This window comes from Drosophila yakuba, chromosome 3L, assembly GCF_016746365.2.
Source record: "Drosophila yakuba strain Tai18E2 chromosome 3L, Prin_Dyak_Tai18E2_2.1, whole genome shotgun sequence".
NCBI lineage: Eukaryota > Metazoa > Arthropoda > Insecta > Diptera > Drosophilidae > Drosophila > Drosophila yakuba.
This window is the reverse complement of record NC_052529.2, coordinates 4,006,455-4,032,622: the sequence shown is the minus strand read 5'-3', so window position 1 is coordinate 4,032,622 and position 26,168 is coordinate 4,006,455. Positions and strand designations below refer to the sequence as shown.

At 40.9% G+C, this 26,168-nt stretch overlaps 1 protein-coding gene across 2 annotated transcripts; it reads left to right on the top strand.

Moving 5' to 3' along the window:
* The first annotated feature begins 465 nt into the window (after positions 1-465).
* On the top strand, positions 466-24,982 carry LOC6532824 (protein sprouty). 2 transcript variants are annotated; one of them, XM_015194139.3, is made up of 2 exons: positions 466-967; positions 21,102-24,982. In XM_015194139.3, exon 2 carries the CDS (start codon positions 21,305-21,307, stop codon positions 23,093-23,095), a length of 1,791 nt encoding a protein of 596 aa, XP_015049625.1. In that variant the 5' UTR covers positions 466-967; positions 21,102-21,304; the 3' UTR covers positions 23,096-24,982. The 2 variants fall into 2 exon arrangements, with proteins under 2 accessions (XP_015049625.1, XP_002093561.1); XM_002093525.4 differs by lacking the exon at positions 466-967 and adding an exon at positions 7,740-8,941.
* The last annotated feature ends 1,186 nt before the right edge of the window (positions 24,983-26,168 follow it).

Genomic DNA, 26,168 nt, shown 5'->3' with positions numbered 1-26,168 from the left:
ATGCAGGCGTGTTCGAGTGGGCGGCCATTGAACGTGGCGGTGCATTCAAAATGGCCGTCAAAACGGACGACCTTGAAAGCCGTGTCCTTATTGGCCGGGCCACCGAGGCCAGGATGTTGGCTGGATGTGGGGTGTTGGGGAGTTGGGCGGGGGGAGTTGGTAGGCAATTGAAGGGGGCTGCATGGCCATGCAAATGGATGGAACTGGGAGCCAGGAGCTGGGAACAGGAGCAACCAGCAACCAGCAGCCAGGAGCCTGGATTAGTCCTGCAGCAAAAGCCGAATACGGAAAACAATACGAATGGCGCACGAAGCCCACGCAGTTTCGTTTCGTGTCTCGGATTTGGGTGCCTTCGGTCGAACGAATGGCTATTCCCCTCCAGGACGAGATCCTATCGGCAATCTTCGGGTGAGGCTGCAGCTCCGATGCAAATGTCGTGCAACATTGGCTCAGTCACTGGACGATAGTCAGGCTGCATTCAACGTGCAATCTCCGAGAAATTGTGCTTGCAAAACTATTTACCAAATATATATATATATACCTGATATATATACAATTGTATATTCAAAGACACAACGCAATTAGCGATTAATAGATGCGCACACGGCGTATGCTTTATTTTAGTGTATCTAAGTAAAAGTGCGCGATTTCTTTCAATAATAAACAATCTTAAATAATAAACTATTCCATTTAAATAAAATAAATATACATAGCATAAGCCAGTTTAACTTTATTCAAAATAATCGTGCTATTAATCAATTAACCAAGGCAGCTCGTTGAGTACAGTTGCCACCAAAAAAACAAAACAACTCAATCAACCCCAAAAACCGGAACGAACAAAGGCGAGCAGCACCGAGCCATTAAAAAAAAACTCTAATCAAATTATCTGCATTATCTGCAATCGAGTCGACCAAGCCGAGAAAAACTTTTAACCAGAACCCATCCATCAACCAAATTCCCCTCGCCGGTGAGTAGCTTCCTTGTCCCATGTCCATCTCTATCAATATCCTACCTTCGCAGTCGAAGAACACTTAAATGTCTTAAGTCATTCACATTGTCAATTGCAACTTTTGATCTTGACTTTTTGTTCCTCTTTCGAGTGCTAAAAGTCACCCGAAGGTTAAGTGGCCAGTGCTCAGCAGTAGAAAGGACATTAAAAGCAATTTATATGCAGTGAGTTATCAAGGACTAATTTGTTCGGTATTGTAACTGTATATAATATAAAGTTGACCTATCCCAATCTGAAAATTCTAAGTAGAAACACGTTTTTATAGTTTGGGAATAAAGTTTCTGTAAAAATTGTGAATCCAATCTTATTCTCGATACCTGATCTACTGTCTATATTTAAAATAACTTAATGATGTTGATCAAAATAGAAGAGCATTGAATAATTACCTACAATATCTTTGAGCTTTGTTTTACAAGCAAATAAAATAAAAACTATATTCTGGTAGATCTTAATTTATTGAATTTTTTATCTGTACCCTTTTGCCTACCTAAAAAACAAATCCCAAGCTTGAGCCTTAGATCTTAGGCCTGCTGGAATGCCATAAATCATTTTCACTGCCCGAAATGTGGGGAAAAGGCGGAGCTGAAGAGGATGAGTGGGGCAAAGTGGATTGAAGAAGGCTCTTAAGTTAATTTAGTACTTTGTTCGCTGTGCCAGATCATTAAAATTATTTGGCGACTTTGAAAAATTCGAAACAGTAGCCCACAAATACCGACAGCTGAACGAATCTCGAAATGAAATTGGTTTGGCTGATGAGGATGGAGATCGTGTTTTCGCCGGCAACCCGCTGCGTTTGTCTGCAGATGTCTCATAAAACATGAAGACCAACCAGACCCTCCGAATATATATCTTTTTTCGAAATTTGTATAATCTGTATGCGAATCATAATGACGCGAAATCAAGATCGGACTGAAGGCTGAAAGCTGAGACACACTTTGGCCTTTTATGCCAGCTCACATGGAGGCTGCGGCTCACAGAGAATTTTATAAACTTAACCCATTTTGCAAGCGAGTTAGCTCTATCAGTTGTATCAATAAATATAGCTACTATAAATTTGTACAACATTTTAACATGATAGATTATACTAGAGCAGGGAATTCCCTCTTATTTTTAAGTCCATTAATTATTAAAGAACTCATACCAAGCATATTTCTGGCTCCGTTTCTATAATATATAACCTATGGCTTTGGGTATGACCAAAATATTTCGGAATTTCCTTGAAATCCCCTAGAATCCCGAGAGGGTTAAGGTTTCGCTGAATCTGTACCGTTCAATTAGCTCTGTCTTTGGGACTGGCGTTGACCAAGACTAATGCGCACATTTCATGCTGATCGTCGCAGGAATTCCAATTCCCTGCGAGTGAGTTGTGTTGGGTTTTTTATTTTAATTTTTTTTTGGTTCTGGGCTGGGCTGGTCCGCTCAGGAGACCTTTTCTTCGGGTCGGTCGCGTAACATAATTGCGTGAATAACTGCGTTAATTTCCCAAAAGACTTGACAGCGGATGTGGCTACTGGTCTGCGCCGTTGGCTCCACCAGCCTCCCAAATCCTCAGTCCTTTGCCTTCTGCTTTGCATTGGCATTCCACAGACTATGCCATCGATATCGTTCCGATCCAATCCGAAACGATCCTCTGGGCCCTGTGCCTCTCGCATTTTTGGACACGGGTGTGCCAATGGGTTTTTTTTTATTGTATCTTATTTGTATTAATTTTTTTTTAGCCATAAATGGCTTCCGCCGGTGTGTCCAGTTTTTGGCTCACGCTGCATACGTATATACATGTGGAGCTCCATTTAAGGTGGTTCCGGGGGCTGGGGCTCCTCCAATATAATTATGAATAGGCCAGGCCATGTGGGCATGGGCAACTCCCCCGCCTTCGTGGTCGCAACTACTCAAAACCAAAATATGAGCTATGCGTTCCAATTTCAGTTGTGGGCTTTTCTCAGATCTCAACTCGGTCCCTCTTTTCTCTCGTATTTTGCACCGGTAAAAATATTTGATATAGTGGAATTATTGCTTAAATAGACAATGGAAGATATACAATATATATAAACATAATAATTTTATAAGGTTTTTTTAAATACACTTTAATGCAAACATTCGCGCTTCGAAGCAATTTCAATTAAACAGTTCATTATTTCTAGATGTATAAATTTGGACTCCATAATATTCATCATTCATTTAAACATTAGTTTTATATTACATATTTTCAAATCAAAATTCGAAGTATTTTTTTTTTTCAATTTTTTGTAGTGCTTTTATACCACTATCGATCGCAACGGAAGCGAGTTGGCGTTGCCATCGTCATTTTGCGTTTGTCACAAATTTGTTTAGCTAAAATATTGATAGAGAGTAGACATAAAAAATAAACACAACTCTTAAATAGTTTTTCATGTGGGGGTTCCGACGGCCAATGATATGCAAAGCTCCGACGGGAGGGAAAGCCGTCACTTCCACTTCGGAATTTGGTTTCAAGCCTACTTCATCGAATTTGTACATACATAATTTAAATATGGATTCTGCTCGGCAAAGCATGGTTTTATATACCATGGGATTGTTTTTTGCAAAATTTTTCTTAATAACATGTTGTTATATTATTTTATATAATTTACAATTGGCGGCTGTTGCATTGAATCGCTGGGGAATTTTTTATTTTAAGTAGCTTATAATCTTGCAAATTTCTTACTGAAATCTGATTGATAACTAAAGGCTTTATTATACTATGTAATTCCGTTTTCAAAATATCTGAGAATTAAATATATCTATGTATCTTATAAAAACCTTTTTCAACTTGATGTTAAATTTGTCATCTTTCACTTATTGCCAATCTCTTTAATTTTACCTGTAATCATGGCTTCTGCCAGTTTGAAAAGCAATCTTTTTGATAGGTTTTATGGCTAAATGAATAAGTATTTTTTTCACAGGTACATATTTATGCTCCGGTCAGCTTTCTAGCAATCTATAAATAAATTCTTCATGACCGATTATAGGGAAAATTATTTATAAAAACGACTCACCTTATCAACCCCAAAATTATCATTTAGTTTATCACATATTTTTTAAACGCTATGGCTGTAAACATTCAACAGAAATCTTTTCAAGGAAATACATTTCCACAATAATAAATATTAACCGACGGTATTATCAATATTGGCAAACAACAAAGACAATGCCACAACTGTTTATTGTTTTGCATTTGATCAAGTCACGAGTTAGCCCCGTGACTCAAGCGATGATAAACCTTAGTTCTTATCTTTCAGATACAGATACTCGAAAATACTCTTGTTCTGGAGGAAATTTGCTCAGTGCGTAGAAAGTGGGTTTCTCTAGATGGGGTAAAATTCGATTTACATACGGACCGGCCCAATTCATACGGCCATGTTTGGGGGACAACTGGGGGAAAACCTGAGCAACTTGCTTCAAATGAGGCGTGTTATGTAAATGTTTCTCTTTTTCCCATCTCCATTTGATTTTTGCTTAGTTTTTGTGACTAGATCTGGCCAAATGTGATACGCCCACATCGCATGGCTGGAATTTTGTCAAGACTTAATTATGTCAAACAGTGGCGTGTTACGGAAAATGAATATTAAAATTATTTGTTGGTTAAAAAATAGTATAATAGTAAATAATATTTGAACTTTGAACTATTAATAAAACGTGTAAATTATTCATTTATTTAATGAAAAAATTCTTACAAATACAATTTAATTTGGCAATTAGCAGGCTTTAAATATTTCTACATATAGTTTTTAAGTTTGTTGTTCGCTTTTGCGGGTTTTAGGCATAAAAACCACACCTACGCCACTGATGCCAGTCAGTCTAAAAAGTCTGTTCGAAGAAATTGCCATATACGGTGTATTTTTTCAGCATTGTAACGCTGATTTATGGCGACGACTCGTCTGCGACGAAGACATCCAGTAAATATGTAACTGCCTTAAGCAATGAACTAAAAAAATTGCACACTAACCAATATTCGATGAAAATATATGGGTAAATCGAAAAAAATGAAAGATGAACAATATATTTAATTTGCAAAGTCAGAGAGGCAAAAGGCAATTTTGTGTTTGCCCACGAGGCCGGCAGAGCGTCGGGCAGACCTCCAATTCCATTCATTATAATCGGGGCCCGTTCATTTCATTCATAAAAAAGACGAAGCTAAACGAAACGAAGCGAAGCCGAACGGCCGGCGAATGTATCTGTAGCTGTATCTGTCGCTGTCGCTGCATTTGTATCTGTATCGGTGAGAGGCCACTTGCGAATTCGCCGTGCGGCGAAGTATTCTCTCAAAAGAGTTGAAATTGAGATATTTTGATGTGAGCGAGAAATTTGCATGTATCTGTGCCCATTTGGAATATGCCATTTATTTATTTGGTATTCTACAGATACTACGCCCCATAGTAACAAAAAGAAAAAAAAAAGAAAGAAAGAAAAAACCCATCCATTTCCCCATTTTTGGGAAAGTTCAAGCTTATCTTTGAATTCCGATGCCCAAACGCGAAACTTGGCTTATTAGACAACACCCATACGATTTGATGTTATTTTTCACATTTTTTTTTTCTCTCAGAAAAGTGCTACTGGTTTTGAGTTGGAGGTTTCCAACCAGAGTTGTCGAGCTTGAAGCCGCACGCGCCGCTCAATCGTGTATCTTATTTATGGCAACTCTGCTCGAGAGCAACAACTACTGGGGAAAACAACAACATCCAGTTGTGTTGTTGTATTTGCCTTTTCAACATCATTCATACGCAAGAGCTATGAGTTGTAGATATCAGGGGTTATGTTTTATGATATGTCAGCAGTTTAGAATTAGTGAAAATGTGTGCAAGAATCATCTGGAATTGCGAAAATTGTATCTAAATTGGGGTCTTTAGAATTCAGAGAAACTTTTTAGTTAGAAAAATGTTGAAAATTTATTTCTGAATTTTTTTGTAGTGTTTTGGGACAGGGCTGTGACCCGTTAGTGTGAATGATTTGCCACCTTCGTCCCACCTGAGCGAAGCATTTCCCCGCACACATGGGCACACGTGGACACCACATCTTATGCTTACCTCATGCAACGTACACACACACACACACACATTCGCACCAACTGAATGGCTGGAAACGCAGACACACACATGGAAAAACATCTTGAGTTTTCCCCCAACTTTCTCGCCTCTATCTCTCTCTCTCTCTCTGTCGCTCTCACTGTGTGTGCGTAATTTTCATTCATATTGTCAGCAAACGCGACGAAGTCGGCAGCGCAGTCGGCGTCACTTATATTTTGTATTTATTTTTTATCAAACTTACAAAACACGAAATTTTAAAATAATTAAATTAAATTTTCCCCATCTAAGTCAGTTTTTATGGCGGGTGTGCATTAATTGTTGTTCATGCTGCTGCAGATCTAGTGAAAACATGCTAGAGGAAAATTTCATTGAGGGAAAAACGCAGATAGTATGGAAAATGTGCAGAGCCGAGAGGTGATTGGCAAATTGGCGACGGGGAAAATTACCCAGTTTATGCACGCAACGGCCGGAAAAGCGACGACGACAGCACACCCATTCGTGGAAAACTTGTTTGCATCGGGGATTCGCAGCGTAGGCAATCCAGCTGCTTAACCCATTGAAGACTATTATCTATAAAAAATCCTATGATGAATAAAATGAATATATGAATAAAATGACTGCGACCTACTAAAAATAGGTATTTATAAGGCTTCAAGCAAAGGAAATTTGTTTAATAATTAAAGATAAAAGATTTATTTTAGAAAATACATTGTACACCGCAAAAGGGTTAATGGTGGGTAGGTGCCAGAGGCGGCGGCGTGGGGGTCGCCGAGGGGCTCGCACATTGCGGGGGGCCCAGCTGTCGCTTGGCTTTGCCTGTGTTTGCTGTATTTGCCGCATTCGCTGTTGTTGCCTTTGCCTTTGCCTTTGCTCTGTTGTTTGTTTGCGCTGCGAGCCGTTCGCCGTTCGCTGTTCGCTGTTTGCATTTAAATTTAAATGAATGAAAAAGAAACTGGCATGAATTCGCCACGACCCCCATGCACCCCATCCCGAGCTGAAACCCCTTGAAAACGAGCGAGCGCGCCTACAAGTTGGCATATTTTCAATTTCCGTTTTTTACACAAACACAGCCACTCACACAGATAGAAATGGGCGTTGGGTGAGAGGGAGGGGAGGGGTGGGGGAGGGGAGGGGACGAGGCTCTGAGGGGGGCAGCGGTGGTCGTGAGGGGGCTATGGGGGGCGAGGGGCGGCAACGTCCGGTTGGTTTTTAGTACGAATAGTCGCAACAGCTGAATTCGCCGCGCGAGTGAGAGAGCATGACACAGATACATTCGCCTGAGTTTGATTTGAGAGCGAGCGTGTGTGAGTGAGTCAAGCAGCCGCCAGCATTTCCTGTGCTTGTTTTTTAACCTTTTAAAAGGGTTTCCTTCGAGAATTTCTAATAAATAAAATATTTTTAAACAAATCTTTAGATTTCTTACTGAAAAGGTATTGTGTAAAACCTTGAATGCCCCTTCAAAAACGCCAGTAAAACGCCCATTCAGCAAACGCTCTCTCACACACATCCAAACGTTTTGAGAATGAAAAATTTCGTTCAATTAAAGCAAAAAAGAGGGAAAAAAGTGATCGCTGTTCGAATTTGCCGCCTCTCTCTCAGATTTTCGCCGTGAGTTAACAGCGAGCTCGTTTTGAGCCAACAGCGCGCTAACAGCCGTCTAACAGAGGGAACGTCGCACTAAAACGACTGCGGCTCATTTCGCTTCAAAACCTCGTGACGAGCGGTTGCCGCGATTGTCGCGTTCGCTGTCTTTCCGATTTCCTCAAAAATCAAGCCACTTTTTTGTAAAACTACAACATTTTTTTTCGAAGCAACCAATTCATTAAGCAAATCGAGCAACAATAACCTGCTAAACAAAACAATTCACTACCAGAACGCGCTAAACAACCCGCATATATATATATATATTGAATATATATAAAACAAGCAATCACTTGCAAGTATTGTGTGTGGTGAAAAGTGAGTGTTTATTTTTGGGAAATAGAAATAGAAATAGTTAACCAAGCCAACCAACCAATCGCTTCCAATGGAAATCATGTGCCTAAAAATGCAAATTGCTCGAAGAAAATCAACAACGTCTATTTAAAAAACAAAAAAAAAAAGCAGTCAACTCAAGCCAATCAAATACAAAACGTGTTGGGAAGAAGTAAAAAAAAAAATAAAATAAAAAATACAGCAAACACAAAATCAAACAACAACAGTCTCTCGCGCACACAAATATTTTTATAAATCTATATATACGTACATATATAAAATTGCATAAAAATATTTTTTACTCAAGACAACGACGCACACACACGCAGCAACGAGATACACAGATACATTCGCCGCTCGCATACACACGCACACATAGGCGACGACGTGGCCCCGCTTTCGGTGTGTTCGTGTATCTGTGTGTGATTGTGCGACGCCAGCTTCGCTGCTCCACCAACAAAAGCAACAAAAGCAACAACCACAACAACACTACCGCCGGTCGCCAAGTTGATTATTATTATTTTATTGGCACGCCAAAAAACCAAAAACCAAACCAAACCCAAACCCAGCGAATATATAAAAATACGAGTCTGGCAAAAATAATAACAAAATCAAACATCAACGCCGGCGTCGTTTTTGTGTTAATTAAATTTACTTTTGTGAATGAAATGCGAAAGAAAGCAAAGCGAAAAATCACCTTTAATAAATGCTAAATTAAAACCAGCAGTCGCGATCGCGAGTAAGAATCTGTAGAAATCCCCCCACGTCTCCAAATCGCCTTTGGATTACACGCAAAAAGAATCGAATTCATCACTTTGGATACATCTCGAAAAATAAGGATTACACAACATATTCAACACACATTTACGGTGATTAATTACGGAATTTGTACCACGGATTGCTTTTGAAAATCAATGTAAGTTCGCCCCCACAGCTGCCAACATCTCTGGGCATATATGTATGTACATATCTCCCCGATCTCGAATAAATATAAGCATATAGCCATATAGCCATAGAGCAATTGCTGCAATTTCAGTTAATCACGTTTTGGCGTCCAACCTTCGGCCAAATGGATTGCCAGGAAATGCACAGTTCTTGATAGAAATAATTGGTGTATATGTTTATTCCATGCGAATATCTGATTAATTTATGACTGCATCGTGACATGTTTTTTTTTTTTCGAGAAATTAACATAAGTAGTGATCGGAAATCAAGAAGAATTATGGTGGAAATAAACGTGTTTTTGTGGACTTGAAACATTACAGGAATATAAGCATAAACGGCTTAAGCATAAGATTTATCAAACTAAATCTAATCATATAACAAAAATTGTAAATGTTGTATGAATTATTTTTGTTAAACTTCCTACATATTTATTTTTATTTTTTACGCTATAATTCATCCTGTTTTTTCACTGCCCTCTAGAATTTCATTGAAGAATACAAAACGTTCTATAGATAGAATTGCTTTGATCTCTCAACCGAGAGTGCTAAAAATAAATATATATAAATGCATTAACTGTCAAAGTAAAATCAAATAAATTTTCCTGTTTTTTTTTTTTTATTATATTTTACACTTATTGTTTTGCGGCTGGCGAACAAAATGTTTAGTTTAACTGACATTTCAAGTTGTTTGTTCGTCTGGCCTCGTGTCCCATCGGTATTTACTGATCGGACCAGACAGATAATCCCAATCCCCCAAATGCTCACACACACGCAGAGGAGTATATCAGTTTTTATTGAAAATAAATTGCTCTGCGATTCGGTTTGCATCTGTGGAGAAATTCTAGAATGTGAATTTATAAAGTTGTTTCATTGTTGCCCAGCCGATCGACTGATAATGCCCAGTCGATCCCATCCAATCCAATCCGATTCGATGGGATGCGATGCGATTCGATGCGATTCGATCGGATCGATCGATCGATCACAGCCGGTTCAGTTCGACAGAGAATTCCATTCACAAATCAGTCGACTGACGACTGACTTTTAGCTAAACCTTCTAATCAGTTGCCCACTTTTTCCTGCGTACACTTTTTGTTTTTTTTTTTTTGATGTGTGATGTGTGTTGTGTTGGGTTGTGTGGCAAACCTTTGGACACTTGAGCGTGTTTTTCTACTCTATTTTTAAACACTTTTTCAAGCGGTTTAATCTAGAAAAGAGCGTGAGGTGAGACAGTTTCGTCATCGATACTTTTTAGGTGACTCGATAAGACGAAGACCCCCAGGTATTAGGCTCGTTTTTTTCGGTTTTTTCAGTTTCTTCGTTTATTATTTTATTTTTGGGGCTCTGCTCTTGCTTTTGCTTTCTTTTTCACGCTGACACACGCTTAAAAAATCAGACGAAGCGGAGAGAGGACGTTTATCAGTCGACGAAAAATATTTAAGTTTATTTACTTTTTGCTGGCTGTTAATTTTTGGGGCTAACGGAAACGAGAGGCAGAATAAATAAAAGAGGCGTAACAACTTTTCAACCGATAAGTTAACATTTTTTGATCGATGGTCTCGTCTCGCCTTCGTTTATTCTTTGGATTTTTCGGAAGGGGTTTTACCAATCATCTAAGAATTTTAAAAATTTTACCAATTTCCTATTGAATTAAGTGGCCTTTTTGTGCGGCTGGGTTCTGTGTCGGTTTTGTGCTCTGAATTTATGTCATAGCCAAAAATACACAAATACAAATTTCATTCATAATGGAAGGAAATTCTGGCGTTGGCTTCATTTCTTTTGGTTTCGTTTCGTTTCGCTGCTGGCGAAAAACATGTGCACACAAACATATCTGAATAAATAAATTAAATGCTTAATTTTTATTAGCTAAATAAACAGCTAGGCACACAGCGAAGCACCACATCCACCAGATCCACAATGACGTTGATGACGCAGACGCCAAATAGACAGCCAGATGGATGGGGAAGTCGTGAAGGTTTCCGCAGGGGTATATCTAACATATACCATGTACACACCTAGGTTTTTGGTGCTCGAGCAGGAAACTTTGTAGATCATTACCTGTAACTTTGTATGAGAGAGTCTCGTTTTAATCAGCCCCGCTCCCACCTGATTTATAGCAAATCGTCTATATATACACCGATGCCATGCATATATCTTCCCCTGTCTTATTTGGGATATATCAAGAATAGTCGGCGAAAAATAAAATTACACAAACAACAGCGAGAGGCCGAAATGACAGCAAATTAATTGCATTCGCAATCCCAAAAATAGATTATCACGAAACTGTTACCAAAATGTAAGGCAGCCAAGATCTGCTGGGCCACGGGGTATATCCTATATATGCTATAAGCAATATGCTATATGCTATATGCTATATACCATACGATTCTGACGACAACAACCGACGACATAATTGAAGCAACGGCTCATAGAACACCAACTGCTGGTTGGTGAGTGCTGGGTAATAACCAATCCACATGCAATGTAGAGAGATACTAAAGTGATGTATCAAAACGATCAAGTGGCGAAATTTTCACCCCACGTAACATTTACTTAAGCCGACGAAAAGTAGGGGAAAATCTGGTGAAGGGGATGGGTTGGCGCACGCTTCAATGGGTTGAGATTTCAGATTTGCCATGTAGATGGGCATGGCACATATGTACATATGTATGTGCATATATAGTAAAGTATCTATAAGATATGTGTGTTGTGCTGCCAGCAAAGCAAAACGCCAAATGACAGCCCAACAAGAACCGAACTAAACCAACTGAACTCAACTCAACTGAGAGCAGCAGAAGCAAAAACAAAAACAAAACCAGAACCAAAACCAAAAACCAACAACCATTTTTATGCCGCAAGCAAACATGTGATTTTCATTATTTTTGTCGTCGCACCGACGCTGAAAAAAAAGCCAACGAAAAATGGCCTTTTTATTTTTGAAAATTATAATTTTTAAAAATAAATACGACAATAACAACAACAACAACAGCATAAGCGTGTTTGTTGTGGGGGCCAACACACAACTGCAATTGCAAGAGCTGACGACTGGCGAATTTATGAAGACTACGAAGTAAATTCAAAAGGGTCTATGCGATTTTCCATTCTTTTCTGGGTTAATCATTAATTAATGGGTCTGCAAAGCAATTACTATAAACCTCATTTGTTTAATTACTTAAATATTTCTTGTTATTCACTTTGATAGACTAATTTACAGAGCAGTTAGGTAGTATTTTAGTCTTTAATCCCCATTATCGATTCGATTACTATTTTTATCACAAATATTGCTATAAATTCCCCCAAAGAGTACATGCTAAAGCTCTTTTTCATGGCTCTAACTACGTTGCGAGACTTTCCCAGCAAATCTTTTCCATTAGCAAACTAAGACAATAGCTGCACCCCCTTCCATTCTCCAGATCAACCCACGCCCATAGCTCACTTCCGTTTGTTGTTGCTCTTGCTCTGGCTGTTGGATTTGGTTTCAGATTTAGATGGCTTTCAGTTTTCGGGAACTCGAGAAGGGGAAAAGAGGGGGGGGGGGCTTTGGGGGCTGGTTGACCACCCAGAAGGCGAGGCGGTGGTCGAGCAACGCATACAAAACGCTCATTAATCGAGCGTCCATAGAAATGGTCTAAGCACACAGCCACAGCTCTCTATACACATAAATATATATATATTTATATATATATATATATATATCCATCGGTACATATCCGAGTTATGTGCGCAGCTAGAATTGTCGTCAATGAATGGCTGGCGACGACAACCTATGATAAACCCAAAGATGTTGATGTTGATGTTGATGATGATGCGATGCTGAGCTGATGATGATGCAGATGCACAGAGCAGTCAGCTTGAATGAAGTGAGCCAAAGATGAGATTCTTGGGGGGATGGGCATGGGCATGGAGCTGGGTGGTGGCGACTGCTTATGACAGTCCTTTGAATTGGAAACGTAATGCAATTGCCTGGGCGTGACCTTTGCCACCAGCAGGTGACAACTTGGACACGTCCAAACAAATGCGAAATGCTGGCATTTCTTACGCTCCCTATCCCCACTTCGTATGCAAAGTCGTCTGCACGGGTGCACTGAGAAAAAACAGTGCCTTACTGAAGAGTAAACAGCATGAATTGACAGCTTATAGTAATTGTGATAATATTATTTTCCAATAAATCATTTCAATATTAGTTTGTATTACTTTGTCACTATATGAAAATTACTTTGACCTTAACGCTGACCTATTGGCTTGATAAGGAAACTACTTTTTAAAAAGTAATATGATTAATAATATTTTAAAAGTTAGGTTTATTAAAGGACATTTAATTATCTAACTAAAATGGCTGCTCATTTTCCGCCGTGTGAGTGCGAAAATAGCCAACTGAGCGTGGGCCAGGACTTCATGTGTATTCACCGAAGATGTGTGTGTGTGTGTGAGCGTAGGTGACCTCAAGACGGGCCCACGCAGCCTTCCTTGGAGACCTTCAGTGGGCGTGCTCGTCCACCCAAAACCCATGACTACACCAGCCCAAAAAAAAAACAGAGAAAAAAAGAAAAAACGTGAAGAAAAAAACACTTTAAGCGTCAGTTTTCCCCCCATCAGTCTTATCTGAACGTTACAGGTGGGGCAGTGGGGCTGCATATAAGGCTGTGGCTTTCCGCTTCTATTTTGTGCTCACTGTCTTGTGCGGCGTTGGAAAATCGGTGAGCTAAAAATAGATTTCGGTTGCCACGCTTCGTGGAAAATGAGGAAAATTAGGAGCGAGGCAGACGAGTCAAGTGCGTGTATCTCTGTGCGGCTTTTGTGGGCGGTTGTTTGGTGGTGCTGGTGGTGTTGGTGGTGGTGTTGGTGGTTGGGGCTGTCATTTTGCTGGTGTGTCTGGCGTTTTGGGGGTGTGTTCGTGACACGATAAAGTTGGGCATTCACAGTATAATGATGGCTTTTAATTGGGCAAAAATTCTTTAAAGTTTTGCTCTACAAAAATATGCGTTTTAATAGCACCACTGCTGACTTGATGGATTGTTATTCGGGTGAACCACTTTGAAGTTTCACTTTTCCTTGTTGATTAAACTTCCTGCGAATCTATCTCAATTTGTATCTGTGCCTTAATTTGGTTTCGGATTGACATCTCTAGTCATTGAGAAAAGTTTGCTGCCAAAGTCACGCACTTTTGGCCCTCATTCTTTGATCAACTTTGGCTTTGCCTTCGCGCCTGTGGGTCTGTCTGTGTGTGTGTGTACGTGTGTGTGCGAGTGGGTGGCTGGGAGGTGTACATTTTGGGGGGTGTGCCTGTGTGTTTGTGTGTGGATCTGAATCTGTTTTGTTGTACATTAGGGCGGGTCAGGTTGTTTACATTGCCTTTCGCCAATTTCGGGTCTCTTTTCTTGGGTTGGAAGTGGAATTGGGATGGCTTTTGCGGGCCTATTGGGGACCCAAATGTTGTTGCTATTTCGGGGCAAGGACTCTATAAATAGCAGCGAAATTTATATAGCAGACACAGAGACAGACAACCTGGCGTTGTGTGCGTGTGTGCGTTTGCGTTTTCGTGTATATGTGTGAGTGTGAGTGCCATTGACGTCATCACCAGCATGTCATGAGTTTGCCGCCGTGCAATTCTTATTTATTTAGTTTCGTTGTCTTTTCATTTTTCGGGCCAAGCCAAGCAAAGCCAATGAGCATTGTCTATGTAGGTGTGCGTGTGTGTCGCACACACAGATACTCACCAATACACGCAACCTTTGCCAGCTGTCGCCTGTGCAGTCGACGGCGCAGTCAACGTCGCTGCCAGCTTCTGTGTGGGCGTTTGCGCGTGTAAGGATGTGAACGGAATTTTTGAATAGAACACGCAAATTAGATATAGAAAATTATGTGTATGCTCTATGCTCATGGCTCTATTAGTGCGCCCTACCCTGCCTTCATTGTACCCAACATTATATTCAGCATATTCCCTGCCTTTGCGTTTCTCGAGAGGGTTGGGCCGTCTAGCGAAGTGTGGGCGTTGCTCGGGGATCCGGAGAAGGAAGGTTGGGCATATAGGTATAGCCATAGCCATGATATCTCCGGCAGGAAGGTAACCGTATTATCATGTCGAAATTATAAAGCCAGACGACGGAAATGATGGGGTGTGTTGTGTGGGGAGTGAAATGGTCTCTGCTGCGTGGGAAAACCTAAAAGATCTCTATGTGACTTCTTTAGATCTGCCTAGCTGGAGTAGAAATTCTGATTTAAAATACAACCAGAACATCGAAAGAATGCAATCCGTGAGATCTAGCTAACGAAAAGTAAACAGTCTTATTCGAAACAAAAATATATGATTTAGGTGAAGTTTCTTGTTTTTGTTTTCATAATCTGAATCCATTTCCCAGCCCCGAAGGCAAATAAATCATCCCACATCATTCCTTGGCAATGAGGCAACCGAATCCCCGACTTTCCTCCGATCATTCAGTTCTCTTCTGTGATAATACCCCATTTACGAGTGCACCACCTTTTCAAGAATGAAGCGAATGCAGGCGATTGAGAACTACAACAATGGAGGATGGGCAAAAAAAAAAACAAAAAAAAAATAAAAACCGAGCAATAGAAATCCAAAATGAAAGGAGAGCAATCACCCAATGAGCGGGATGGCTAGATATGGAAAAACAAGCTGGCGGTTGGGAAAAAGAGAAAATTTTTCACAATGAAACATAGAAAACATCTGTTGGATGTTTCTATAAGGCCGAGACAAGAGCTGGTATCGGAATCTCGACCGATGCTGCTGCTGTTGCAATAGTGTTGCTGCCGTGTGTTTGGTGTTGCTGTTTGTTGTTCACTGTTGCTGTTGTTGTTGTTGTTGCTGTTGTTGCTGTTGTTGCTGTTGTGCATGGCCGGACAAAAGGTGCAACACACAATGGAACACCACTTACGCACATGGATGAGGAGGGGGGGGGCAGAAAGAGAGCTGGTGAGATGGCGAGGCAACACATGTTGCAGCTTCCTTTTTGGCTGCCACTTAACTGCAACTCACTTCAGTCATTACAACGCACGGCGGAGAATTCGAATTCTACCTGAAATCTACCTACTTTACGCACACACAACACCATACACACTACATACACTACTATGCCATACGATACGATACGATACGATGCGGAATACACGGCATGCTGTAGCCTAGAGAAAACGCCGATCCGACGGGATGAAGACAATCAGGCCGAGAAAATCTTAAGGTCGATCACTTGTAGTTTATGGGCTTCTTCTCCACCTCCTCTCCTGCCTCTTCCTCTCTTCCAATCTTCCCCTCTTCCAATCTTCCCCTCTTCACTCGATCTCTAGACCTCTAGACCAGATCAAACCAGACAACAAACCAGCGTTATAAGCCAGGGAAAACAGGGGAGAAGTGCTGATTAGTTTACGGAAACTAGTTCGTTTTCAATGGGCTCTTATAATACCGAATACCATTTGGTGTTTTTAGATGATTTAACTTTAGAGATGATGACTTATGTTTAACTCCTAAGTTTATAGTTTTTTAAATTTGCAACCAATTGGATAGGTATTCCCCTTTATTCCAACTAAATACACTCTCTTGGAAATGCCATACATATGATGTTTATAAATATGAACTAAGTAAACTCCAATTATAGGGGTACTGCCTTTTACCGAACCAGTTCCCATTGGCGACATCTCTGAGCGGTCGACCGTTGTCTGGGCCTCCAGTTGATGGCATCTTCTTCTTGGCCAGCTCATTTGTTGGTGATTTGATCTTTTGCTTCTTCTCGGCTACTCCTCCTCCTCCTTCTCCCCTTTGAAACCCCCCACTCCACTACACACCGATCTCAGCCAGAGTTGGCTTCAATGATTTCTATAAAAGTAAGGAAAACCCGAAGCGAACCATTCCAGACACAAGAATGAACATCATCATCATTATGATAATTATCATTCAGGGCGACTTTGGTGTATATATCATTAGCACACACACTCACACACACACACACACAGATACTCTGCCTGGTGAGTTGGTGTGCGTGAGCCCTTTGCCACATGTGCTGCTCATTTGCTTTGAAAACTATTAGCTGATGTTGCTGCTGCTGATGTTTCTGCTGCTGCTGCTGCTGCAACATATGGTCGGTTGGGCATTTAAATAGTTTAATGATCTGTGCTCTGTGACTGGCTGTTGTTGCTTTGTGTTGTTGTCGTGGCAGCAGCAGCATCAGCAGCAGCAGCAGCAGCAGCAGCATCAGCACCACAGCAACATCAAGCGATTCCCGTTTCAGTTTCAGTTTTCTCATTCGCGTTTTGTGCCCTCCGAGTTGCCTGCAGTCATTAGCGTTTCCTGTGTAGGTTTTTCATCTGTCGCTCTTCGCATTTCAGTTATCTACTCATGTGTGTCTGCCCTCGGAGCGTGTGTATCCGCACATATTTTTAGCAGAACTCGAAAAAACATATTTCCAAAAGGGAGATATAATATATAGAATAAACTCCTAAATATTCATATATTTATATAAATACGTAGAGTACTTTTCCCCTGGCAGAACTTGACACAAAATCGTAATGGGAGCAAAAAAAAATGAAATAAATCAGAAAGAACGTTGAAACATTGTCTGAGAAGCCTAATTAAAATATAAGCACGATTTTCAGACATGATAAAATGAATTGCAACTCGTACTTTTTGTGTCGTCATTGCTGACAGTTTCAAAAACGCGTCAATAAACACTAGATCAGCACTAAAGTTAACAAAAAATTAACACAAAGTAGGCTTAGTGAAGAGTTCAGTTCGTAGCCGCGTGCGAGAGCGATTTATAAATAATTGTACACTGTATTTAATTTACCTACAGCTTAAAAGATCATTTTCCTTGTTTACTTTCCGTCTTGAACAGGCCTCTTAAATGTAAGAAGCGGCAATTAAGAGACTGAAAAATGACTTTGTTCGTCATGATTTTGTGTGGATTTTTTGTGAGTAATTTAATTGGGTCATGCTGGCATTAAACGCTGGGCAATAACTTTTATTAATTCATTTGACAATTGGAACGGTAAACGTAGCCGTTGATAAGCCAAAGATCGGACTTCTCGGTCGCCAGAAACATTATTCGCCTTATTCGCCGGCTTATTAACCAGAATGACAGGCCGAGTGAGAAATAAAAACCTGTTTGCATTTGATTTTCGCCAGGGTTTATTTTTATATAAAAACGCTACGCATTCTGTTGTTATTGTTCTGGTTGTTGTTGTTGGGCTGTCTGCCTGCCTTAAATAATTTTATTTAAATCGCAACTGGCAGTGACACTTGTTTGCGCAAACAGCCAAACAAACGGACAAACAAACGCAAACCAACAAAGGCGAATCTCTTCGAATCGTTTGAATGAATTAGCCGGGCGACAAAGACCTTCAGCCCCCCCCCTTCAGGTTCCCTTCAGCTCCCCTTTAGCCCCCACCCGTTGTATTTTCACTTATTAATGAAAACGCTTCAAATGCCACATTTCACATTTCGTGCGCCATTGAATCACACTCACTGCCAGCGAAATAATTTATTTTTTATTCAGGCACTGTGCGCTCTGGGCGATCCAAGGTCAAAGTTTGCCCAACGTAAAAATACAAAATACAAAATACAGAATACAAAAAAAAAAATACGAAGTAAAAAAAGAATCGGCGAGCAAAAAGAATTTTAGCGCAATTAAAAATAAGCGAGTGAACGAAAAGGCAACAAAATTGTTTTGAAATTACGTACAATGTTTTTGTATTCTATCTGCTGTGCCCAATTAATTTAAGAATGAAATCGAAATCTTGGCATTACTTTGGGCTGTGCGTCAAGCGGCCAACGAAAATAAACTTTGAATTATGTTTATTTATTTTTTTTATTGAGCAATTTGAATATGTTTTTTATGGCCCGCATTTACACCCTTTAATTGGAATTTTACTGGCTCAACTTGTAGCGAATTTATGGATAATTATGAACTCAACTTCGATTTGGAACGCCATCCATTCGACTACGTCTATCTCTCCAACATCAAAGCTCTTCCCCCTAGAGTTCATTCTTAAAAAAAAGGCTTATAAATAGTTTACTACCGAGAATTTTGCATATCAAAGAACGGAAAATATCGAGATGATGCTAACAGATTTCCCCCCTCCCGAAAGAAAAGTCGATTGCCAAATATATAAAGAGGAGGGACCTGTGCCGCGATTTTCTTATTGGCAATCAGTGGCGATCCACTGCCACTGTTCGAGAAAAACCCCCCATCCACTCGACCCACGACGTGTGTTTTCGTTGATTTTCTATTTTGTTTTTCCCAATTGTGATCATTCTCGAAAATTGTTTTTGAGTACCGGACATGACGTCAATAAGTGGGCGTTTGTGTTAATTTTCATACCCACCGAAAAACACACACTTAACCCACTCGCATACCTATAGCTCTGCATATATGCATACATACATATGCATATTCTCTGTATTTATTTCTTTTGGGGCGTAGAAATTTTCGTTGGCGCTAAAAACAATTTTTATGCGGCACAATAATAATAATAATTCTTTTGGCTTTTTATCGCTCGATATCGGCACACATACAGCAGTGGTCAAGTGAATAGTGGTTGAGCAACCACTGCTCTTAAGCAGTTAAAATTATAAATTAATATGTAGAGAAAGATTATTTGTTTATGAAATGAAATACGTTTACATTTGCTCCTAGTATTTTGCCCTCAGCTGTCTCTTTTATTAATTTTTATGGAAGAGAGACGCCATTTATTAATTTCCTGTATTTCCTTATTTGCCAGGCGAGGCACCGCGTTGCCTTTAATTATGTGTAAACAAATATTTATCTAAACGCGACGTCTGGCGTGGATTTCGAAGTGCGCGTTCTATCGCATTACTCATACGCCGCGTTGACCAGATTAACTGCTGCATCGCTGCTATAAATCGCAAAGAACATGCCATAAAACTGCAGTTGTTTCGCCATAAAAATGCTTTATTTCGCATGGCCCAAAATCGCGATAGCGATCGTGCCATAATTAACATGCTCATCATCAACGCCTAAAAATGTACTCAGTCAAAGTTCAATTAGCATCATTTTCTTTATTCATTCGCTTCGTTCTTCGCTCTCGATCGATTGTATATATACACATATATATGCAGAGTGCAGAGATTCAAATGATTCGAGGTTCTCACTCCCAATCCAAATACGAATATGAATCCAAATTCGAAACGCTAATTTCTTTCTGATATGGCAAATCGAACAATTATGAAAGTTATTCCATTTATTTTTATGGCCCTACGTAATGCGGAGCGGAAATACATACGTGAAAAGCGAGAGGAGAACGCTGAATGGAATTTCGAAAATACATTTTTGTTTCAATATAACCACAATAACCGAATCAGATTGGCGGGGTGAAAGCAATTAAGGCAGATAATAGGGGTTAGCAAAGTCGAGGGCGCCAACGTTTCTAGATCATAATACAATACAATACATATAGTACTACGAAACACTCTGTTTCGTCTTTGACTCCAACATCCCATACATAAGTGAGCAATTTGATCTTAAACATTTGGCGGTGGGGGCCAAGCCCAGTTTCCCTAGAAACTACGAAACACAATCGCCGAAAAATCATGTCCCGCCGATTCCGTTGAACCCGAGAGCATTATAAACCGAAATAATCATAATCATAATAATAATAATCATAAAGCCAGTGTATGTGTGTTTGCCCTATGATGTTTACATTAAAGTCATGCCGATAAAAAGGGGAATACAGAAATACAAAAATACAAAAATACGCTCTTTATCTTGGTACATATACTTTTGTATAATAAATATGACGTGCGACCTTCTCACACTTTGGTTTCCTAGCAGCGGAATTAATTACAAACATTAAAACCGTCGACGATGAAAAGTTCACTTCTAGCCATTTTTAATCCAAACAAAAGCATCTGGTACTTTGGACCCAGAGGCACGCCCTCGTGCCGGACCACTTCTACTATTTCTGCTCCCTATATTTATTTTGAGTTTATCCATAAGCATGGCGAACCCATCTACGTGCCATTTTAGTGACGGCGAAACTGCAGAAACCAATTCGTTGTGTTCTTGCACTTCCAATAAACGTGGATTACTTTTAGGCGTTCTTTATCCCACACAGATTTTCCTAAAAATATAAACTAATTTCCATTTGATTTTCCTCTATTTGCAGAAAGCAATCGCAGCTGTCTGAATCTGCAAAAGGATGAAGGCAAATCGAGCTGAGTCCGGGCGCAGCAACTACGATCGACGGCATTGAGGATCTCGGATCTCGAGGTGGAGGAGCGATCTCGATATCGAGGTGGAGCGAGTAGCGTGGAGCGGAGGAGGAGTGGAGGAGTGCAGCTGGGGGAGGAGTCCTGGTTACAACACTACATGGATCGCAGAAATGGCGGCGATCCCTTGGCGCCACCCCGGCCCCCGAAGTTATTACCGCGCGTGCATCGACCAAGGGCGCCGGAGCCGACGTTAAGTGGTGTCGATTCGAACGTAGGAGCAACTGCATCCGTATCTGCATCCGCATTAGCATCAGGAGCATCATCAGCAGCAACATCCGTAGCAATCCATAACAACAATTCACAGCAGCAACTTAGTATTAGCGCCGCCGCGAGCAACAACTATACGATATCGATAATACCCGCATCGCCGGACTTTGACGACTATCAGATCCACCACCTGACCTTCCTGCCCCAGCGTCCCAGCAGTCTGAGCCGGAACAGCAGTACGGCCTCCTCGACCACGGCGACGGGCATCAGTGTCTCCGGTTCGGGTTCGGTTTCCGGTTCATCGTCGAGTTTCACGAGACGTCGACCGCCGGCACCTGTACCGCTGGTCAATAGCAACACCAGCAGCAGCAGCAGCAGCAGCAACAACAATAACAACAGCATCAACAACAACTTCCTTAGTCATTTCCAAAGCGCTGAGCCGGTGAGCAACGCTCTGGGCCAGCCGCCCGCCTCCCCCGTCACGCTGGCGCAACCGCGACCCGAATCCGAAAGGCTAACCAACGAGTATGTGGACACGCCGCTGCAACATGCGACGCGCTCGCAGCATCCGGCTGGCCAGCAGGATAATGGCCAGACGACCACCCACCATCTGTTGCTGCTGCCCCAGCGGAATCAGCACCTGCACCTGCAACAACACCAGCAGCAGTTGCAGCATCAGCAGCAGCAACAGCACCTGCAACAGCAGCAGCTGCAGCAACACCAGCAACATGCGCGACTGGCGACGACGACGCAGGCGACGTCCGTTGGAAGCGACCACACCGATGGCTTACTACATTCGCACCTGCAAAATAGCACCACTAAACCACCCGCCTCGAAGCAGCCGACACCGCCCAGACTGGGCCTGGGATTGGGATTGGGTCTCGGTCTGAACCAGCCCATCATCACCAAGCAGCCGACACCCGCCACGCAAAAGGAGCACATGCACGCGCTGGAGGAGCTGCTGCAACCGGGCGGTGCCGGCGGCAATGGTGGACCCCTGGTGATGGCCGGCGATCCCAGCCTGCTGAATCCCATTGTGTGTCCGCGTTGCGGTCGCTGTCGCTGCGAGCAGTGCCAGAGCCCCAGGCCGCTGCCCCAGACGTGGGTGTGCAACAAGACGTGTCTGTGCAGCGCCGAGTCGGTCATCGACTATGCCTCCTGTTTGTGCTGCGCCAAGGCGCTGTTCTATCACTGCGCCCGGGACAATGACCTGGACTGCGATGATGGCAATGGCACACCCTGCGTGGATAATCCCTGCTCCTGCGGACCCTACAAGCGCACCCAGAGATGGGGCTGGCTTGGAGCACTGTCCATCTTCCTGCCCTGCCTGTGGTTCTACTGGCCCATGCGCGGCTGCATGAAGCTGTGCGAGAAGTGCTACGGAAGGTTCGCCGGACGCGGTTGCCGCTGTCAGGGCATCGGTGGCGGCGGTGGCGCAGGATCCGGCGGCGGTGTGGGCAGCATTGGATCCACCAGCAGCATGCTGCCCATTGTGCCGCTTGGGGTGAATGGCAGTGGGTTGGGTGGCGGTGTGAGCCTATCCGGCGGCGTGACGGATGGTGGACTCAACCAGGCCAATGGCAAGGCCATGGATCATGGATGCAGTGCCGCCAGGAGCATCCTGCGAAAGGGTGACCTCACCCCGGAGAAGCGGCTCCTGGACTCCAGTCCCGACTATTAAGGGCACCTTTCCATGTGCCCAGTTTTTTACCCGAGCAAAAACCGCGAGGCACAAATGGGAAGCCGAACTAAATCGTGGGCTGGATCGTGAACATATACCCCCATATATATATATATATACATATATATATACGGAAAATATTTAATATATGATTTAAAAGGATATATAAAAGAATAGGGAAGGAAAGAAAGAAAGAAAGAAAGAAAGAAAGAAAAATTAAATAACCAAAGACTGCAAACAGATAATTATTAATTATTAGAAATGTTATTTAAAAAATAATTTTTTGCTTAAAACAAATCGAGTGGCGACAAGTGGAAAACAAAACTGACGAAACGAAAGCGATTAGGAATTATTTTTCGAACGATTCTTTTTTTTGTATTATTTGATTTTTGTTTTACTTGCTTAATAAAACTCTTCAGTTCAACGTTCAATTTCTAAGTCAAATTCTTACTTTATAAACATATGTAACTAGTTGTATGCAAATAATTCCAATGAATTTTCCACGAATGTAAAGTAAACGGGCGAAAGTTTTATTATTTTCATATACAAAACTGAAAAACTGAAAAACTGAAAAAACTGAATAACTGAACAATTTGGGGCAAGCGTAACAAAACACCATATTATATATACCTATATACACACACGGGAGAACTTTTAGAGAAATATTCAATGGCGTAAATTAGTCAAATATTATATATACCAAGTCCAGTCCATTTTTGATGTTGTAGAAAGAACAGAAACAAAATAAAACAAAAACCGAAAAAAGGAAAACCGAAAATTACACAAAAATATTTTAGAACTTTACGAATTTAAATCTTTAAATTGATATATTAATGTGTGTGGTGTGGTGTGTGTATGTGTGTTGAGGGCGACGAACTTTTCGATAAATTTAGAGCAACCTATAGACCAGTCTAAATGTGCTTAGATACCGATCTAGATGTACTGCAAACCAAAAGTCAGTTAGTTTACTTTACCAACTACGAAGCCGGAACAAATCAGAGGAGCGAAAATATGGGATAACGAAATCGGTTGCTTATGAACTTATTTTATAGTTAAAGATCGGTGGGTTCGTAGTGTTTCCAGCCAGCAGCCCCAAAAATGTGAGCAAGATTGTAAATATGATGAAAATTTTTAAGCGAAATGCGAGATACAAAATGCAAGCAAATTCCAAATAATAGAAAAAAAAAAATAAAAAAAAAAATACACATCTAAATGCAGCAAAAATACAAAACAAACAAACAAACATTTTTTGTATAGAATATCCATATGAAATATGACAACAAAAACAGTGGCAAATTAGCAACTTAAAACAAATTTATACACGTAAAAGCAAGAAGCAAGCGAAAAAAGTAAATTAAAGATTAATGTTAAACACTAAAACACATTACTATATGCTATATATGTAATCTGTATATGTACTATATATAACTATATATATACGCCTAGATATACACACTGAAAACTATGCTTAAAACTCCTAACTTCTAAACAAATAAAAAAACGCAACAAAAAAGGAAAAAAGAAAAACCCCAAAAAACAAACTAAAAGCTGGAAAAACTCCTTAAAGCCTAGCCGATAATGAAAATTCAAGAAGCGCAGACCTACAAACAAAAAACAGAAACAGAAACAGAAAAATTATACACGCATAAAGATAAAGATAACGATAAAGATAAATATTAATATTTAAGGCACTCTATACATACAAAAAAGCTATGCATAATGAATATTTATTTTATTTGTACATTTCATTATAATAAAATAAACTGAGTAGAAATGAGGACGCGTTGAGTAGGACGAGTATGTGGGCTTTTCACTACGATGCCCTGGAGAACCAGAAGAACTTTATGTAATGTTTTTAGAATGTATGTTCCGTTGAAAACTACAAAATAAAAAAAATCATATAATACTAAAAAATATAATAACTTTCATGTGTTTCATTGCAAGTTCCAACGAAGACAGCAGCAACTGATTTCATATTTTATGGTACTGCGGGAAGTTGTATTATTTTTCCCTATAACTTGGGATCCCTTTTCTCCTCCGATCTCGTGTAGCTGCGTATGTGTCTGTGTGTGAGTGTAAGTGTGTGTTTCCTCTGTGTTGGTGTGCCAAATGGCTATGGCAAAACTAAAGCAGCTGTTTCCGGTATTTGATTGATAGTGAACTGGCAGTTTGTTTATCTCGAGCGCACACGGACCGACCGACCGGAGGCCCCGAGAACAGAACGCGATTCTCGTTTGGCTTCGGATTGGGGCTGCTCACACAGATACACACCACCACCAGTGCACCGCCATCCCGCACACTCAAACACACACACACACACACACACACGTGGCCATCCAGCGGCAAACGAACGACGATGCTGCTGCTGCATTTTGCGGATGCTATTTGGGGCCGCCGTCGGCGCACTTATTTTTAAATTACTAAAAACTGAAAAACGCTAAAAAAAAAAAGGAAAAAAAGGCCGAAAAAAAGAACAGAATGTTGCTGCCGTCGCCGATGTGTTGCTGCTGTTGCTGTTGCACAAACATTGCGGGCGGCGGCATCTCACCGACAACCTACGATGAAAATTTACAACGGAAGGCGCGCATCAAATGTTGCAGCCACATAAACACACTCGCACACACACACACACACACACACCAACACACTGGCCCGTGTACTTAATTTAAATTTAACTGCAAAATATTTTCACTCGCACTGGAGGGAAGTCGGAAAAGTATTTCGAAACCTCCTCCCACTTTTGTGCCCCCCAGTTTGCCGGCAGCCCACAGCTGATCGAGCTGAGCTCAAGAATCTGTCTCAAATTAACCCATTTTGTGAAGATATATTTCAAAATATACATTAAGAAGTAGATATTACATAAATACAAAAGAAAATTGCTTAGAAAACACTTATTTATTATGATCTTTAAGACATATATTTCTTATTTGAATGTGAAGTAGATAAACCAAAGTTTTAAGCTTTGAATAATTTCCTAACATAGCAATAACTTGAATCTGTAGAGAAAATCATTTTCTAGCCGCGTACAAAATGGGTTAAGATGGGTTAAGCACGTGCAAAATTGTGTCAGCTG